Source organism: Rana temporaria, chromosome 13, assembly GCF_905171775.1.
Source record: "Rana temporaria chromosome 13, aRanTem1.1, whole genome shotgun sequence".
NCBI lineage: Eukaryota > Metazoa > Chordata > Amphibia > Anura > Ranidae > Rana > Rana temporaria.
In genome coordinates, this window is record NC_053501.1 from 9,426,932 (window position 1) to 9,446,362 (window position 19,431).

The following is a 19,431-nucleotide window of genomic DNA, read 5'->3' on the forward strand; positions in this document are numbered from 1 at the left end:
CTTTGATTGTCAGAACTGGGAGCCAATGGCTCCTGGTGCCCCAGCAAAGCCAGCGAGACCTGGAAGTGAGGGGAGAGAAGACCTGCAGCAGATGTGCATGACGCTGCATCGAACAAGGGCTCAGGTAAGTAAAAGGGGGGGAGGTGGGGTGGGGTGATGCTGACACTAAACATTTCTTTCCTTAATACAAGGAGTGCAATAAGGTAGAAAATGTTTAGGCTTTACAACCACTTTAAGTACACTCTGGACTTCCTGATTTTAACACAATTTAATTTTTCCTAAATAGTTTTTATCAGCTCAGAAAATGATATTATTGTCTGGCACTTTTTAGAATTATTGTTGTTTTTCAATTCTTCAGAATAACTGATCCTGAGGGTCCAAAGTATTTCTCTATATTGAAGAGTGATGCTTCTGCTGCTTTGTAATAACCCGACAGAAGTCCTTTCTACTTACAGCTCTGTGACTTACTTAGAGATTTCCGCCTGTGAGTTTTTTTCCCCATCGACAGTAAAAGGCGATGCGCCTGTGAGCAGCTCGTACATCAAAACCCCCAAGCTCCACCAATCCACAGCCTGGAAGGAAGCAAAAAGGTAAACAACAACTGGAAGAATGAGCGTTTTGGTAAGAACTGTAATTATTTTCTAGAACAATATTCTCCAAGTAGCATTATGCAGCTTAAAGACCTGGCCACTTTTTGCGATTCGGCACTGCGTTGCTTTAACTGACAATTGCGCGGTCGTGCGACGTGGCTCCCAAACAAAATTGGCGACCTTTTTTTCCCCACAAATAGAGCTTTCTTTTGGTGGTATTTTATCACCTCTGCGTTTTTTAGTTCTTGCGCTATAAACAAAAGAGCGACAATTTTGAAAAAAAATGCAATATTTTTTACTATTTGCTATAATAAATATCCCCAAAAAAGATCTAAAAAAATATGTTTTTCCTCAGTTTACGTCGATACGTATTCTTCTGCACGACCCACGGTTGGGCTCTTAAAGGGGACGTACATGTACACCCTTGTGCCCCGCCGTGCCATTCTGCAGAAGTATATCTGTGTGCCGCTGTCCTTAAGCGGTTAAAGCGACGCAGTGAGGAATCGCAAAAAGTGCTCTAGGTCTTCGGCCAGCCAAATGGTCCGGGGCTGAAGTGGTTAAAGCGTGTCCGAAGCCTTGTTTTGAATCAAGTGTAAACTAGCCCTTAGTGATTGGGTTTACATCGGTTTTGAAAAACAGCAGTGCATACAAGAGACACAGTATTGCCAATATATAGCTAGATTCAGGTAGATGTGTGCATCTTTGAGGCGGCGCAGCGTATCGTATTTACGCTACGCCGCCGTAAGTCAGAGAGGCAAGTGCTGTATTCACAAAGCACTTGCCTCCTAAGTTACGGCGGCGTAGCGTAAATGGGCCGGCCTAAGCGCGCCTAATTCAAATTAGGATGAGGGGGGCGTGTTTTATGTAAATTACTCGTGAGCCGACGTGATTGACGTTTTTTACGAACGGCGCATGCGCCGTCCGTGGACATATCCCAGTGTGCATTGCCCCAAAGTACGCCACAAGGACGTATTGGTTTAGACGTGAACTTAAATTACGTCCAGCCCCAATCACAGGCGACTTACGCAAACGACGTAAATTTTTCAAATTTCGACGCGGGAACGACGGCCATACTTAACATTGACTAGGCCACCTAGGGGGCAGCTTGATCTTTACGCCGGCGTACCTCTTACAGAAACGGCGTATCTTTACTGCGACGGGCAAGCGTACGTTCGTGCATCGGCGTATCTAGTCATTTGCATATTCTACGCCGAACTCAACGGAAGCGCCACCTAGCAGCCAGCGGAAATATTGCACCCTAAGATACGACGGCGCAGGCCATCGTATCTTAGCTAGGTTTAAGTTTATCTCAGTTTGAGCATACAATTAAACATACGACGGCTTAGATTCCGAGTTACGACAGCGTATCTACTGATACGCCGGCGTAACTCTTTGTGAATCTAGCCCATACTGTATTACTGTGGAGGAAGTCATAAAAAAAGAAAAAAAAAAAGAAGTGGGTTACCTTATCATGCCCTGATTCCCCTCCGCGGACGATCTCTGGCGCCATGTATTCTATAGTCCCACAGAAGGAGTACGCTCTTTCATTCTGAAAGTAAAGGAATTGTTTTTGCCCTTTTATTAAACACTTATAAGTATAAATAAAATGTGAGCAGGATGGAGTCTAATGGTGCAATAGATGGATTGAAGTGCCATGGCATGATCTGCTAATTTTTTTTTTAGCTTTGCTTGTAATGGAGTCCTAGGGACAAAGGAAAAACCAGACTGCTGTAAATACATACAGTCATTTTTAACCCCTTGGCGCGGCCGTGCGCAAATATGTGGCCTCTCTGCACCTGGTCCTTAGTGTGGAGGGGCCACATATTTGCGTGAAATGCTGTGCCAGAGCATGCGCGGTGCACGCCTAACCAAAAGCTCCCGATCACTCCTTGCCATTGGGAGTTTTTTTTTATCAAAACATTGCGGTCACGTGGTCTTGACCTCCTCCCCCCGCCCAGCATAATTTAACTCTTAAAGGGCCGGGAGGCACTAGTGTTAAAGCAGTTGTTTTTATTTTTTTGTACCCTGCAAGGATGGACTTGTGTTTTTTTCACCTGATTAAAAGGAAGCCCTTCCAGCGACGATGTCAGCGCCGCAGGCACTTCTATCTTTACCCGTCCTCTTTCCGGGTTCGGGGACTCCGGCTCTGTGAATGGCCAGAGCCACAATGACATCACTCTTGCGCAATGCGCGTTGGAGCCGAGGTTTACAGCATAGGGTTCCGAAGGAATGGCCAGAGTAAGGCCTGGTACACACGATAGGATTTATCCTGCAGATTTTAATCCGATGGAGTGTACACACCATCGGATTGAAATCCGTGCCGAATTCCCATCGCGGTGACGTGTAACGCCGTCGCCGCGATGATGACGCGGCGACGTGCGCAACGCTGTCATATAAGGATATCCACGCATGCGTCGAATCATTACGACGCATGTGAGGGATGGGTTCGGACGGATCGATCCGGTGAGTCTGTACAGACCACCGGATCGATCCGCTGGTTCCGATTCCAGCGGATAGATTTGTAAGCATGTCTACAAATTTTTATCTGCTGGAAATCGGAAATATCCGCGGATAAATATCCGCTGGAACGTACACACCAGGGGATCTATCCGCCTGAAACCGATCCGCTGAGATTTTTCAGCGGATGGATCCTCTCGTGTGTACGGGGCCTGACCGTTTCTTCAGAGTGCATGTGCCAGTGATGTCACTGACAGCGTATACAGTAAATATCTCCTAAACTGCACACTTTTAGGAGATATTTACACCAGGGTTTGACAAATTTGCTTGGAATCTAGGAGCCAGCTAAAAAAAGTTAGGAGCCAGAAAACGCACCCCGTCCCGACGAGCTTGCGCGCAGAAGGGAACACATACGTGAGCAGCGCCCGCATATGTGAACGATGTTCAAACCACACGTGTGAGGTATCGCCACAATTGGTAGAGCGAGAGCAATAATTCTAGCCCTAGACCTCCTCTGTAACTTAAAACATGCAACCTGTAGATTTTTTTTTAAACGTCGCCTATGAAGATTTTAAAGGGTAAAAGTTTGTCGGCATTCCACGAGCGGACGCAATTTTGAAGCGTGACATGTTGGGTATCAATGTACTCGGCGTAACATTATCTTTCATAATATTAAAAAAAATGGGGATAACTTTACTGTTGTCTTATTTTTTAATTAAAAAAAAAAAGTGTAATTTTTTCCCCAAAAAAGTGCGCTTGTAAGACCGCTGCGCAAATACGGCGTGACAGAAAGTATTGCAACAATCGCCATTTTATTCTCTAGGGTGTTAGGATAAAAAAGATATACAATGTTTGGGGGTTCTAATTAGAGGGAAGAAGATGGCAGTGGCCCAGATTCAGGTAGAATTGTGCTATATTTGCGGAGGCGCAGGGCAACGATTTTGCCCTGCGCCCACGCAAATATTTTGCGCTGCCCTCGATTCACGGAGCAGTAGCTCCGTGAATTGCGAGGGCGCGCTGGCAAAAAATTGCCCGGCGTAAGCGCGCGCAATGTAAATGATCCTGCCGGGGGCGGGAATCATTTAAATTAGGCGCGCTCCCGCGCCGAGCGTACAGCGCATGCTCCGTCGGGAAACTTTCCCGACGTGCATCGCGGCAAATGACGTCGCAAGGACGTCATTTGCTTCAAAGTGAACGTGAATGGCGTCCAGCGCCATTCACGAATCACTTACGCAAACGCCGTGAAATTCAAATTTCACAGCGTGGGAGCGGCGGCTATACTTTAGCATTGGCTGCCCCTGCTATTAGAAAGGGCAGCCTTGCGCTAAAGTTGCCGTACGGAAACTCCGTACCTGGCTTGCGCGGGGCCCGCGCAAGTTTGTGAATCAGTTGGTAGTATGCAATTTGCATACTACACGCTGATCACAATGGGAGCGCCCCCTAGCGGCACACGCAAGAATGCAGCCTAAAATCTGCGAGGCATAAGAGCCTTATGACACGCAGATTTTAGGCTGCAGTCGGTGTAACGAGGTTCCTGAATCAGGAGCACTCGTTACACCGGAGCAAGTAAGCAATTGCGCCGTGTAACTTATGGTTACACGGGCGCAATTGCTTCTTGAATCTGGGCCAGTGAAAATAGTGAAAAATAGTGAAAAATTACATTAGAATTGCTGTTTAACTTGTAATGCTTAACTTGTAATACCAATGGCCACCACCAGATGGCGACAGCTTACACATCTGGTGGTAATAACTTGTAATACCAACGGCTCACCACCAGATGGCGCATTGCAGGCGGTTTTAACCCTTTTTTGGCCGCTAGTGGGGGGTAAAACCGCCCCGCTATTGGCTGAACAGCGCCGTGAAATTATCGGTAAAGCGCCGCTAAAGATAGCGGCGCTTTACCGCCACCGCACCTCCCGCCCCAGTGTGAAAGGGTCAAAAAAATATGTTCAGGTAAACTATAAAGATATAAATATACTACAGATTCTCCTCAAGTCAGCCTATAGACAGACAAGCATTTAACTCACCTCATCGGTCAGGAACTCCTTGCTGAGCCCAAAGTCTGTTAATACCACGTGACCGCTGGCGTCCAAAAGAATGTTCTCAAGTTTTATATCCCGATAAATTATCCCCAGCTGGAACGGCAAAGTAACATTTTTTTCCCTGTCAGCGTATGGGGTAGGATAGAATGAAGCGCAGAACTGAGCATTGCACAGAGACAGATGGAAGAATCTGCGGTTAGTTAAATATTCAGCAGATAAACAGAAGTAAATTCTACTAGAGACTCCATACCTTATACAACCAGTATTAGTCCTGATTTATGAGCCAACGGGGAACCCGGTGGAATTAGCCAATAAAAAAAGAATTATCCTGCTATAAAAATGCAGAACAGCCAGGGGGCTTGGTGAATACTGAATGCATGGAAGATAAATAGCGGCTCTGTGACTACATAAACTGTACTTCCTTAAAAAATAAAAGGTTAATATTTACTCCACCTGCTGCAGGTCTCTGCCATTATCAAGCGCTACTCTGGCTGAAAAAAAAAAAAGGAGTGTCAGGCGCCAGGCATCCTCTATATCTGGAAGTGTGCCGGGGTGCTAAAGATGTTTCATCCAGCATAGCTCCTGAATACAGCGAAGGTCAGCGACAGCAAGGCTAAGTGTTCTACACACAGGTTTTTCAGCTGGGGTTCCGCGGCACCCTGGGGTAACACAAAGAGTCCTCAGGGGGCGCTGTGGGCACATCCCAGTCTGAGCGCTACTTTGTGTTAACTCCCATGCAGTGCGACTCTGAGGCCTTGTACACACGAGCGGACCGTTTTCATCGGACATGTCCGCTAGCAGATTTTGGTCTGATGGTTGTACACACCATCAAACCAAAATCCCTGCGTACAGAGAACGCGGTGACGTATACGACACCGACGTTCTCTGACGCGGAAGTTCAATGCTTCCGCGCATGCGTCAAATCACTTCGACGTCATGCGCGGGTTCTCAGGTGAGCGGACATGTCCGATGAGTCATACTGACCATCGGAACATGTCCGGCGGACATGGTTCCAGCGGACATGTTTCTTAGCATGCTAAGAAACATTTGTCCGTTGGAAACCTGTCCGATCCGCGGACCAGTTTCAGCAGACATATTCGGTCGCGTGTACGAGGCCTGCAAGAAGAGAGATGGCACTGCCCGCGCGGCTCTCTCCTCCTACTCTGCAGCTTTCATTGGCCCTCTTATGACTCATCCCCCCCCCCCAACCGGCAGCTATGTGTAATATTGCCAGCAGAGCAGAAAGCCAGCATCCTACCAACTGATGACATTGTAATGGAACGTCCCACGCTCCGCTTGAGTGCTTCCGTCATATACCGCTTCCTCCGATCTGTATATAGAATTTTAGATATTATAGCCGCATATTACAACCAAGAACTAGGCAGGACTCATTTGGCTGCAAAGCTGGAACTTGAACTGTTTATTTGAACACAGGTACAGAGATATACTCTCAGGGGACATTCCCCCTTGTTTGCATAGTGACACAGGACGGGGTAAACTACATTCAGTAACAGACACACAGGTGTATTCAAACTTCTCATCAGTAGACTGTCCTATCAGCAGGGAGAGCTGTTAGAGGAATTCCCCCCTCCCTCCACATACACATATACCGTATTTATCGGTGTATACCACGCACTTTTTTGCCCTGAAAATCAGGGCAAAATCGTGGGTGCGCGGTATACGCCGATACCCGCTTTCCCGCGCCGAGTTTGAATACTGCGCCGACATATACCGAGCGCAGTACACTCGTGTATTGGCGGCTAGCCTCGGCTCCTCCCGCGCTGATCAGCGCGGGTAGCCGAACATTGCCGACAATACACGAGTGTACTGCGCTCTGTATATGTCGGCGCAGTATTCAAACTCGGCGCGGGAAACGAGCGGGGAGGACGTGAGGACGCCGCAGAAGGACGCCGGACCCGACGAAGAGGACACCCGAAGCCGCAGACGGACCCGACGAGGCCGCCGATGGACGCCGCGCAAGACACTAAAACTGTAAGTACAAAAAAAACTTTTTTTTCCACAGGATTCGGGGCAACTTTAGGGGTGCGCGGTATACGCGGGAGCGCGTTATACCGCGATAAATACGGTACATCCCATAATGTCAGGGAAATAGGAGCATCCCTGTGCGCAATAGTGCAGGTATGGCCAACCAGCACAGGCAAAGGCATGTTGGGGCGCATCGGAGCACAGGGACGCGTGGCGCCGTGATTAGGCAAACACACATGTGCGACGGCGCACGCTCGCCGTGATCTGGGCGCCACTGCCTATTTAAAGCGGAGGTTCACCCAAAAAACAAGTATATAAGATTACATTCAGTATACTTCAAACATGTACAGTATGCCTTTTTTTTTATTTTGGGGGGTACATACGGTATTATCGATATTTTCCTCCCGGCTTCCGGGTACTCGCTCCCGCGGGGGTGGGCGTTAACTGTGCAATGCCGCAATGTCATCTGGGACTTCGCCCATATGATTGACGTGCCCGAGAAAAACTCCCCCCGGCTGATAAGGCGCGTCACGACTTTCCGAAAGTAGCCGAACCGCGAGTCGGCTCTATACGGCGCCTGCGCAGTCAGCTCCACACGGTTCCTAGTCGGTGCTCAGGCACCGTATAGAGCCAACTCGCGGTTCGGCTGCTTTCGGAAAGTCGTGACGCGCCTTATTCGCCGGGGAGAGTTTTTCTCAGGCACGTCAATCATATGGGTGAAGTCCCAGATGACATTGCGGCATTGCACAAGAACGCCCACTCCTGCGGAAGCGAGTACCCGGAAGCCGGGAGGAAAATACCGATAGTACCGTATGTACACCCCCCCCAAAAAAAACGGCATACTGTACATGTTTGAGGTATACTGAATTTAATGTTGTATACTTGTTTTTTGGGTGAACCTCCGCTTTAAACCCACTGCTCGCAACCATGCATTGCTGGTTTATCTTCAGCTGTCCCCGTGTTCCTGTGCCCTGTATTATATGCTGATCTGATCTCCTGTGAAATGACCTGGCTTGTCTTGACCTGCTCTTGCTGATCCTCTGGCTTGACATTTTGGCTTGCACCTGCCCTCCTTCTGCCTGCTCGCTACATCTGACCCCAGCCTGGCTATTGGACTCTGCTTATCCTGCTCCCTGTACTAAAGACTCAGCTGATCTTAGGTCACGCTGATCCCAGACTGTCTCTCTGTGAATGACCCCTGGCTCCCAGCTCAGCTATTCAGTTACTTCACTGGTTTGCGTTTCCTGGACCTCCGAAGCACACCTGTCTCCAGCTACCAGGCACCCGTGCTTCTGTGGACACCACACCAGCTGTTCCACCTTCAGTGGTGTGCTGCGCTCGGCCGCAAGGGGAGCCCTCCCAGAATCTTGGCCTCCTACCAAGTTCCTGCCACATAATAATATAACAATGGGATACAGGCACTTAACAAACAAATAGCAACCCCCATCCCACCTCAAACCATCTAGCAATGGTCTTTGACGAAAGGAGGATTTTATCTTCATATATTTCTTGAGGGATATTGTTCAGAAATAGTAATGTCCCAAGTGAAAGAGCCCCTTCATTCCTTCAACACAAACCACACATATAAGTCCCTGGATAACAGGTAAAAGGAAATGCTGAGTCCGGTGTGGCTGCATGGTGAGTGTGATTAGTGCGGATCAGACTGGGGTTCTCGGTTACACTGTGCCCCAATAGACACAAGGTGTCTTACACATAGGAGGGGGTCAGGGGAGCTGGACAAGGAGTTTCCAAAGCTCTCTAAGGTAAGCTGGGTTCCACAAGCCCCCCGCCCAAAGTGACGCACGTCACAGACATCATCGGTTGGTAAGGACATGTTGTGCGGAAGAGGAAGAGACAATGCATGTCTCTTCTGCAATAAAAGGACTGTCTGCTTGTATTTTTTTTATTCATTTTGTTATATATTTATAACTTTAAAGAACAGCCGTGCCTTCTTAAAGCGGAGCTCCACCCTAAAGTGGAACTCACGCTGATCGGAACCCTCCCCCTCCGGTGTCACATTTGACACCTTTCAGGGGGGGAGGGGGGTGCAGATACCTGTCTAAAGACAGGTATTTGCACCCACTTCCAGCCACAACAGTCTCGGGCAGACTGCGGGCATGACGTCACCTCCCGCCGCTCCCCCCCCCCCGTTGTGTGCTGGGAACACTCTGCTCCCAGTACACAGCGGGAGCCAATCGGCAGGCGCAGCGTGACTCGCGCATGCGCCATAGGGAACCGGGCAGTGAAGCCCTGAGCGCTTCACTTTCTGGTTCCCTCACCGTGGATGGCGGGGGGAGCAGCAGAGTGACAAGCGATCGCTCGTCCTCTGCTGCGGACGGCGCTGGACTCCAGGACAGGTAAGTGTCCTAATATTAAAAGTCAGCAGCTGCAGTATTTGTAGCTGCTGGCTTTTAAAAAAAAAATTCATGGCACATCCGCTTTAAAAAGAGATGGCAAAACACATTCAGAAAAAAGATCGAGAAAAAAAAAAACGACAAAATCATGATTCATGAAAACATGATTCCCATTTCTTGAAGTGACAATGGGAAAACCTAGAAGCAGATGGTTGAAAGCTGGAATAAATGGCTGTATTATTTTGGAATCGATTTGTGCTAAACTCCAGTGCATGTGAATGTGCAGTTGGCCACAGTGACAAAAGGAATTATTTAAATGTTTCCTCCGCCCACTGTCCGAAAATTAGGAAAGGTCCTTTTGTTGATTAAAGTGATAGTAAACTTCATTTTGATGTGTTCCTACAAGTAAGCCTTCAATAAGGGATACCTGTAGGTACTGTGAATAACTTCTTGACGTCTACATTCAAAAAAAAGGATATCGGCCTGTAGTTAGCAACACTAGTTGGATCTTTATTGTCTTTGGGGATCACCGCGATATATGCTTCTCGTAGGGTGTCTGAGGGGCAGAGGTCAGTGGCCAGAGTATTAAAGGTTTTGAGAAAGTGTGGGGCTAAAAGATCTGGAAAGCATTTATAGTATTGCGCCGAGAAGCCATCTGGTCCAGGACATTTGCCCGGTTTTGTAGCTTTCAGGGCTTCCGTCCATTCCTCTGAGGACAGCGGGGCTTCTAATGCAGTCCAATCGAGCTCCTACAGGGCCCCCGGGCTGTAGGAGCTAAGAAAGTCCCGTATCAGTTGGGAGCGGGTCTCAGCCATCTCTGGGTTCTGGTTCTGGGACTCCCCTTTAAGATTGTAGAGTTTGCTGTAAAAGTCACGGAATTGACGTGCAATGTCTTCATTTCTGGAGAAGATCGTCCCCGCCGAGTCAGTCACATGGTGTGTCGTGTGTGCTAGAGTACGCTTCTGCGTGACTCTGGCTAATAGTTTGCCTGGTTTGTTCCCCTGTTCGTAAAACATTTTGTGAGACAATATATGTCTCCTTCGCGCCCTCTTATAGAGTTTTTCCAACAGCAAAGCTCGCGTATCTGCTAATTCTGTGGCTATCTGGATAGCCTGAGAGAGCATATGTTGGGCCTTCAGCCGAGAGATCTTTTTAGAAAGGGACATTATTGATGCTTGGTGTTCTCTTTTTTTCCTAGCTGCAATAGCCAGCAGATGACCCCGTATAACGCATTTATGGGCCTCCCACTGTGTCAAGGGAGACACCTCAGGTGTGTCATTGTGGGAAAAATAGTCATTGAGGGCCTGTCTGATGCTCTCTAAACCTGTAGGATCAGCGAGAGTGGAAGCGTCTAGTCTCCAGGTCTTAAAGGACTCCGCCTTCTGTGGGATCCGTAAGGTTAAGGTGATCGGGTGGTGATCGGAGAGGACCATATTTTCAATAGTCGCATCTTCCAGGTATGTCAAGTCCGATTGGCGGATGAACAGATAAATCCAGCCTCGAATATCGTTTGTGAGGCAATGAAAAAATGTGTAATCCCTCTGGTGGGGGTTGAGAGTACGCCACGTATCGTGTAGTGTGAGCGACGCAAGTTGAAGCTTTACCTGTCTCAGTGCTGAGAAAGGGAAAGAGGAGGTGCCTGTAGAGGTATCCAACAACGGGTCTAGCGCCATGTTAAAGTCCCCACCCAGAATTAATAGGCCCTCGTGAAAGGAGGTGAGTTTCAAAAGGACCTCACTCAGGAAGGACACCCGCTTGGAGTTGGGACAGTAAACATTTGCTAAAGTCACCCGTTTGTCTCTCCAAGTACCTTTTAGAAAGACGAACCTGCCCTCTAACATCTGGTCTGTAAGGTGAAACAAGAGTGACTTGGCCATCAAAATGGAAACCCCCTTCATTTTGGAGTCAGCACAGGTCGCATGATAGGCATCAGGGAAACGCTTGTTAACAAGTCGGGGGATAGACCCTCATTTAAAATGGGTCTCCTGGAGGAAAACAATCTGTGCTTTACAGCGATGAGTTTCCGCTAAGACACTGTTACGCTTTCCTGGCACATTGAGGCCCTTAGCATTCAAAGAATACACTTTAAGCGACAGAGGAGCCGATACGCGCACTGTAGAAGCCATGAGGTGCTGATGCTAGCGTGCGTGAATTCACAGGGAGGGGAGAAAGACACAGAAATAATAATAATAAAAAAAAGGGGGGGGGGGGGAATTCAGAGAAGATCAGAAAAGGAAAGAAAGAAGGAAGAGGTGCGGCTAGCGTCTCTGTAAGCCCTGCAGGTGTGTCCAGAAATGGATGGAAAAATCCTAACCTGTGCATGATGCGTAGCACCAACGCAGGTAACATGAGGGATATACCGGGTGGAGGGTGTAGTCCGGCTACTCCACCACTAAGAAACCAAGGGGTATGGGGAAAGGGAAAGCCAGTAACATTCAAAGGGGGACCTGCCTGGCGGAGAAGAGGTCTAACACTAGGGAAGAAACCCAGACATCTACCACCCAGATACTCCTGGGGAGAAGTTTTGCAACTATGGGACAATCCCAAACTAACTAAGGACCCGTTGAAATCCTATGTGAATAACTTCTAAACTTGCATAGTTTAGGAGATATTCACACTGCATGCAGCTGGAGATGTCACCGGCCCATGCGCTCTGAAGGGACAGCATACCTGTGCCGTTCTTATAGAGCTCCATGCTGTGGTCTGACTCACACCCAGGGATGGACTGGCCATTGGGACTATAGGGAGTTTCCCGGTGGGCCGATGGCTCAGTGGGCCGGCTTCAGTGACAGCGGACTGCCGCCCCCCTCCGCTCCTCTGTCTCTCCCTTCCCGCAGCGCTCACATGGGGGGAACAAAGAAGCAGGGGGAGGACCAGAGGAGCAGGGGGGACTACAGAGGAGCATGGGGGGAGTGGACAGACAGCTGACTCAACAGCTATGGCCTGGGAGTTTCTCACTTCTGCCTAATCTTGTCCCATAAAGGGGGCACCGAACTGATTCTTTGCCATGGGTGAAATAATGTCTAGCTTCCCCACTGGTGCTGCCTATAAGAGTACCAGTACCAGCCGTTCTACTCTAATAAAGTAGAACGGCTAGTGGCTAGTGAAGGGGAGAGGGTGCTTGGGTGGCCAGGGGGGGGGGGTGCGGGAGTTGTCCGGCGGCCATGGGAGAGACCTGTCAAAGTGGGCCAGTCTGGATTAAGTCCAGGGCCAAATTTCTGTCCCAGTCCATCCCTGCTCACACCCGCATGCAAGGGAGTGATGTCATCACGGCTCGGCCCAGAAAAATGACCAGTTGAAGATGAAAGCCCTGTCAGCTGTGACAGCTCGCTGATAAAGGGCTTGTCCTAAGGTAAGTATTTCATAATGTGCTAGCATGCGATGAGAACCGGGATCGGGATCCTGATTCTCTCTGTGTCATGAGCGATCGCGGGTCCCTGGCGGTCATCGCTCCCGCCAGGAACTCGCATCGGCTCCGGGGGGCGAGCCATGCTGCTGCAGTAAAACTGCGGCGGCTGGTCGGCAAGTGGTTTAAAAAGGCTCCCCAATGGTGGCACAATATTGCCGCGGTTGTCACGCCTGCTTCTTTTTGAGCGTCACTCGTTTCAATTTGTTGTGATTGGGGCGACATTAAGAAGTAATAGCATATATTTCGAATCGCAGCGATCGCGCCTCCCGATTCGGATCGATCAGGTGTGGACAAAGCCCGATAGTTTTTTTTTACAGCAGAGCAACAAAATCGTGTTATTCAGTGCAATGTGTGTGACTGTGTCAAAGGCTGAACTGAAGTGCAATTACAGAGATTGCGGCTCCACCCTGATCTGTTGATTTCTGCATACACCATGACCTCTACTTCACAGCTCCTGAACATGTGTCTGCCAGCAAAACTCACACTATAGACCTGTATGGAAAAATAAAGGCAGAGGGCCAGATCCACGTACAGGCGCCTATCTTTAGGCAGGCGTAGCGTATCTCAGAAACGATACGCCGCCGTAACTTAGAAAGGCGAGTACTGTATTCACAAGGAATTTGCGCCTTTAGTTATGGCGGCGTAGCGTATATCAGGCGGCGCAAGTCCGCCTTATTAAAAAGAGGCTGGTTGGGGGCGTGTTCTATGCTAACTAATCGTGACCCCACGTATTTGACGTTTCTTACGAACGGCGTCCGTGAAAGAATCCCAGTGCGCATGCTCCAAATTACGCCGCAAATAGTAACTTACGCACAGCCCTATTCGCGAACGACTTACGCAAACGACGTAAAACTTAAAAAATTTGACGCTGGCCCGACGTCCATACTTAACATTGCGTACGCCTCATATAGCAGGGGTAACTTTACGCCGGAAAAAGCCTAAACGACGTAAAAAAAATGCGCCGGGCGGATGTACGTTTGAGAATCGGCGTATCTAGCCAATTTGCATACTCTATGCGGAAATCAACGGAAGCGCCACCTAGCGGCCAGCGTAAATATGCACCTAAGATCCGACGGCGTACTAAGACGTACGTCAGTCGGATTTAGCCCACATTCAGGCGTATCTTGTTTTGTGAAAACAAAGATATGCCGGCGCATTGTAGAACTTACGCGGCGTATCTAAGTTCTTCGTGGATCTGGGCCAGAGTAACTTGGCCAGCTTTGTATAAAGAAGAGCAAAAAACGTTCACTTGTTCTGCAATATACAAGCCCAACTCTAACCAAAATTTTTAAATATTTTTTATTTATTTTTTGAGAGGGGGAAGAAAAAAAAGATTATTGCTGTTGGACGCTCTGCTGGGGGGAATTTATCCCACATATATTTCCTGAGAGCCGGTTCACACAGGGGCGACTCGTCAGGCGACTCAGCCGCCTGACAAGTCACGTCCCGTTCTGTACAATGGAACCGTTCTAATAGGAGCGACTTAAGTCGCTCCGACTTAGAAAAAGGTTCCTGTACTACTTCAATGCAGAAGTCATTTTGCAAGTCGCCTCTGAAGTCGTGGGCAGATCGCCTTGCCGAGTCGCTCTGCGCCAGTGTGAACCGGATCTAAAAAGAAACTTTGATAGATATAATTTGGCAAGGTTGCTAACTCTTTACTACTGTTATTAAAAAAAAAAAATAGTATCAAAAACTTTTTTTAAACTAGGGTATTTTTTTTTGCAGCATTTCTTGGACAATGTCAAGGTACTGGTGATGCAACTCTGCCACCGACATCTGTCCTCCAGGTCCCTTGACATCGGTAGAAACTACGTGACCCGTGGCTTTTCTCTGGTCACATGACCAGGGATGTGGATTTACCAGCATTACAAGGAATAAGTTTTACTTAAGAGGGAATGTGGTGTGAAGTAATGTCTCCGGTGTTAGGCTGCGTTTTCTGGCTCTTCTACTGCGTAACAGTTCCAGTGAAGTGACACACGAGATCTTAAAAACATCCTAAGCCCGACACAGACACAGACACTGTTCCAATAGAAGTCTCGCCTCCTCACTCTGCTTATTACCTCTCCTCTCCTGAAATACTCTGCTCTGCTGGAGGACTCTGCTCCTTCCTCTATAACTCTCCTCTCCTGAAATACTCTGCTCCGCTGGAGGACTCTGCTCCTTCCTCTATAACTCTCCTCTCCTGAAATACTCTGCTCCGCTGGAGGACTCTGCTCCTTCCTCTATACAACTCTCCTCTCCTGGAATACTCTGCTCTGCTGGAGGACTCTGCTCCTTCCTCTATAACTCTCCTCTCCTGAAATACTCTGCTCCGCTGGAGGACTCTGCTCCTTCCTCTATAACTCTCCTCTCCTGAAATACTCTGCTCCGCTGGAGGACTCTGCTCCTTCCTCTATAACTCTCCTCCCCTGAAATACTCTGCACTGCTGGAGGACTCTGCTCCTTCCTCTATAACTCTGCTCTCCTGTAATACTCTGCTCTGCTGGAGGACTCTGCTCCTTCCTCTATAACTCTCCTCTCCTGAAATACTCTGCTCTGCTGGAGGACTCTGCTCCTTCCTCTATAACTCTCCTCTCCTGAAATACTCTGCTCTGCTGGAGGACTCTGCTCCTTCCTCTATAACTCTCCTCTCCTGAAATACTCTGCTCTGCTGGAGGACTCTGCTCCTTCCTCTATAACTCTCCTCTCCTGAAATACTCTGCTCTGCTGGAGGACTCTGCTCCTTCCTCTATAACTCTCCTCTCCTGAAATACTCTGCTCCTTCCTCTATAACTCTCCTCTCCTGAAATACTCTGCTCTGCTGGAGGACTCTGCTCCTTCCTCTATAACCCTCATCTAAAAAAAACTGACGCGTTTTTTGGTTACTATCTGTCAAGCCAAGTCTGTCAGGAGAGGTTTTAAAACGTCCCGTTCTCATGAAGCCTAACTCTCCTCTCCTGAAATACTTCTGCTTCTTCTTTTCCTTCATTCTCTCTCTCTCCATTCTTGAAATACTGTTGGAGAACTCCTCTTTTTTTTTACCTAAGCAGCCATTCTCATTTCCCATATCACCGTCCTCCCTCTTTCTCACATCATTACATCACTACTGTCACATGCAGCGTGTTCCGACTTCCACGACTTAGCAATGGTCAGCAGGCCACTACCTCCCACAAGACCCACACCTTTAGGTAGATTCAGTAAGAGTTAGGCCGGCTTATCAGTAGATAAGCCGACCTAACTCAGAATCTACGCCGACGTATGTTTAAGCGTATGCTTAAACAGAGATACGCTTAAACATATCTAAGATAGGACGTCTTGCGCCGTCCTATCTTAGATTGCAATTTTTCGGATGGCCGCTAGGTGGCGCTTCCATTGCGGTCGGCGTAGATTATGTAAATGAGTTTGTACGCCGATTCACGAACGTACGCCCGGCCGCCGCAGTCGATTTACGCCGTTTCCGTAAGGCCTTAAGTTATTCCACCTATTAGGTGGAATAACAATGTTAAAGTATGGCCGCCGTTCCCGCCGCGAGGTTCGAATTTTTAACGTCGTTTGCGTAAGTCGTCCCCGAATCGGGATTTACGTTGTTTACGTCCACGTCGAAATCAATAGGCCCGTGCGGCATACGTAACCGCAATGCACACTGGGAAATGTAGTCGCCCGGCGCATGCGCAGTGAAAAAAAAAAAAACGTCAAAAACGTGAGGTCAAGCCTCATTACCATGAAACACGCCCCCCTCCAAGTCATTTGAATTCGGCGCCCTTACGCCCGCCCGCTTTAGGCTACGCCGCCGTATATTAGCAGGCAAGTATATTGAGAATCATTACTAGCCTAGCTAATTTACGGCGGCGTAGCCTAAACACACTAAGCTACGCCGCCGTAACATTACACCAATGTACCTGAATCTACCTACTTATCTGCTGCGGATATGTAGAGATATACCAAAATCTTCACCTCCCTTTGCATACAGGCACTCCAGCAATTTCCTGTTAATAAAAAAGAAAAAAAAAAAAAAAAGGACCTACCTTATGTAAGTGTTCAAGGGCCAGTACAATTTCCCCGATATATATCTGTACTTCACTCTCTGTGAATTTCTCTCGCTGAGATAAATGAGTAAATAGTTCTCCACCATTAATGTAATCTGCAAAAAGCACATAAAAAAAAAAAAAAGCGAGCTAAAGCAGATTTTCACTCCAATATTTGATAAATAAAAAAAGGTAACAAAAAAAAAACGTCCTTTCCCTGAGAAAATGCTGCTCCCGGGGGTTCCCTTTAGTGCTGGCCACATGCATGAATGCATAGACTCTCATTCGCATGACACCTATTGAAGGGGGAACCATAGCTTCTGCAGAGACCAAGGCTTATGGACCTGGACAAAAAATAGGCCCGGGCATTTTAGACTGAGCACCCTGCACCTCTGGACCCCTTTACATTACACAGCACCCTGCATCTCTGGGCCCCTTTTCATTACACAGCACCCTGCACCTCTGGACCCTTTTACATTACACAGCACCCTGCACCTCTGGACCCCTTTACATTACACAGCACCCTGCACCTCTGGACCCCTTTACATTACACAGCACCCTGCACCTCTGGACCCTTTTACATTACACAGCACCCTGCACCTCTGGACCCTTTTACATTACACAGCACCCTGCACCTCTGGACCCTTTTACATTACACAGCACCCTGCACCTCTGGACCCCTTTACATTACACAGCACCCTGCACCTCTGGACCCTTTTACATTACACAGCACCCTGCACCTCTGGACCCTTTTACATTACACAGCACCCTGCACCTCTGGACCCCTTTACATTACACAGCACCCTGCACCTCTGGACCCCTTTACATTACACAGCACCCTGCACCTCTGGACCCTTTTACATTACACAGCACCCTGCACCTCTGGACCCCTTTACATTACACAGCACCCTGCACCTCTGGACCCCTTTACATTACACAGCACCCTGCACCTCTGGACCCCTTTACATTACACAGCACCCTGCACCTCTGGACCCTTTTACATTACACAGCACCCTGCACCTCTGGACCCCTTTACATTACACAGCACCCTGCACCTCTGGGGCCCCCTTTTTATTACACCGCACCCTGCACCTCTGGACCCTTTTACATTACACAGCACCCTGCACCTCTGGACCCCTTTACATTACACAGCACCCTGCACCTCTGGACCCTTTTACATTACACAGCACCCTGCACCTCTGGACCCCTTTACATTACACAGCACCCTGCACCTCTGGACCCCTTTACATTACACAGCACCCTGCACCTCTGGGCCCCTTTACATTACACAGCACCCTGCACCTCTGGGGCCCCCTTTTTATTACACCGCACCCTGCACCTCTGGACCCTTTTACATTACACAGCACCCTGCACCTCTGGACCCCTTTACATTACACAGCACCCTGCACCCCTTTACATTACACAACACCCTGCAACTCTGGGCCCCTTTTCATTACACAGCACCCTACACCTCTGGACCCTTTTACATTACACAGCACCCTGCACCTCTGGGGCCCCCTTTTCATTACACAGCACCCTGCACCTCTGGGGCCCCCTTTACATTACACAGCACCCTGCACCTCTGGGGCCCCCTTTACATTACACAGCACCCTGCACCTCTGGGGCCCCCTTTTCATTACACAGCACCCTGCACCTCTGGGGCCCCCTTTTCATTACACAGCACCCTGCGGTGCAGTGCAGCCCCATTCACTTGAATGGGTTGTGCTCGGTGGGCGGTAGTGCCCGCCAGGTGCGACGGAGGTATAATTCCTGTGCGCCATGTGTACTCCCCCTTGGCCGCTGCCTTCCCAGCTAAAGGGGGAGAATGAGAACAGCTGTTCAAATTAATAGGAATACACAGAATCATTTAAAATCTTCAGTGCTGTGGAAAATAATACAGCAAAAACACAACCTAGACTCTGCTGCCTACAACTGCTTTACCGTACATACAGCAATTAGATTCCCAGCATGCCTACCAGCAAGCTACCGCTCAAAATAATAAGAGTAACTCCATTTTTTGTTGAGAAAAAAAAAAAAACCCTCCCCTCTGGGTGATCTATGTACATGGCAGGGATTTTAACTACTTGCCTACTGGGAACTTTACCCCCTTTCCTGCCCAGGCCAGTTTTCACCTATCGGCGCTATCGCTGTTTGAATGACAATTGCGCGGTCATGCAACGCTGCACCCAAACAGAATTGTTATCATTTTTTTGAGACAGATAGAGCTTTCTTTTGGTTTGCTTAAAAAAAAAAAAAAACGACAAAAAGACTGAAAGTTTTGCAAAAAAAAAAACACGCCTTTATTAGTCTGTTTTAACATTTTGTAAATACCGTATTTATCGGCGTATACCGCGCACTTTTTTCCCCTTAAAATCAGGGGGAAATCGTGGGTGCGCGATATACGCCGATACTCGCTTCCCGCGTGGTGTTTGAACGCGGCCGCCAACATATACCGAGCGCAGTACACTCTGGTACACTCGGCCAGGCTCGGCTCCCCTCGCGGTCACATGTGCTGCCTCCTAGCCTTTATGCGAGAGGAGCCGAGCGTGCCCGAGTGTACTGCGCTCGGTATATGTCGGCGGCGTTCAA

The 19,431-nt window shown here is 48.6% G+C and overlaps 1 protein-coding gene across 1 annotated transcript in view; it reads right to left on the reverse strand.

Annotated features, from left to right (window-relative positions):
• RPS6KA5 (ribosomal protein S6 kinase A5) overlaps positions 1–19,431 on the reverse strand; it is a 98,498-nt gene that overhangs the window by 31,873 nt on the left and 47,194 nt on the right. Inside the window, exons 4-7 of the mRNA XM_040333907.1 lie at positions 16,843–16,958; positions 5,075–5,182; positions 2,056–2,139; positions 469–572 (exon numbers count right to left, since the gene is read on the reverse strand). Coding sequence (XP_040189841.1) covers positions 469–572; positions 2,056–2,139; positions 5,075–5,182; positions 16,843–16,958 — 412 coding nt within the window. The remainder of the gene's footprint in view (positions 1–468; positions 573–2,055; positions 2,140–5,074; positions 5,183–16,842; positions 16,959–19,431) is intronic.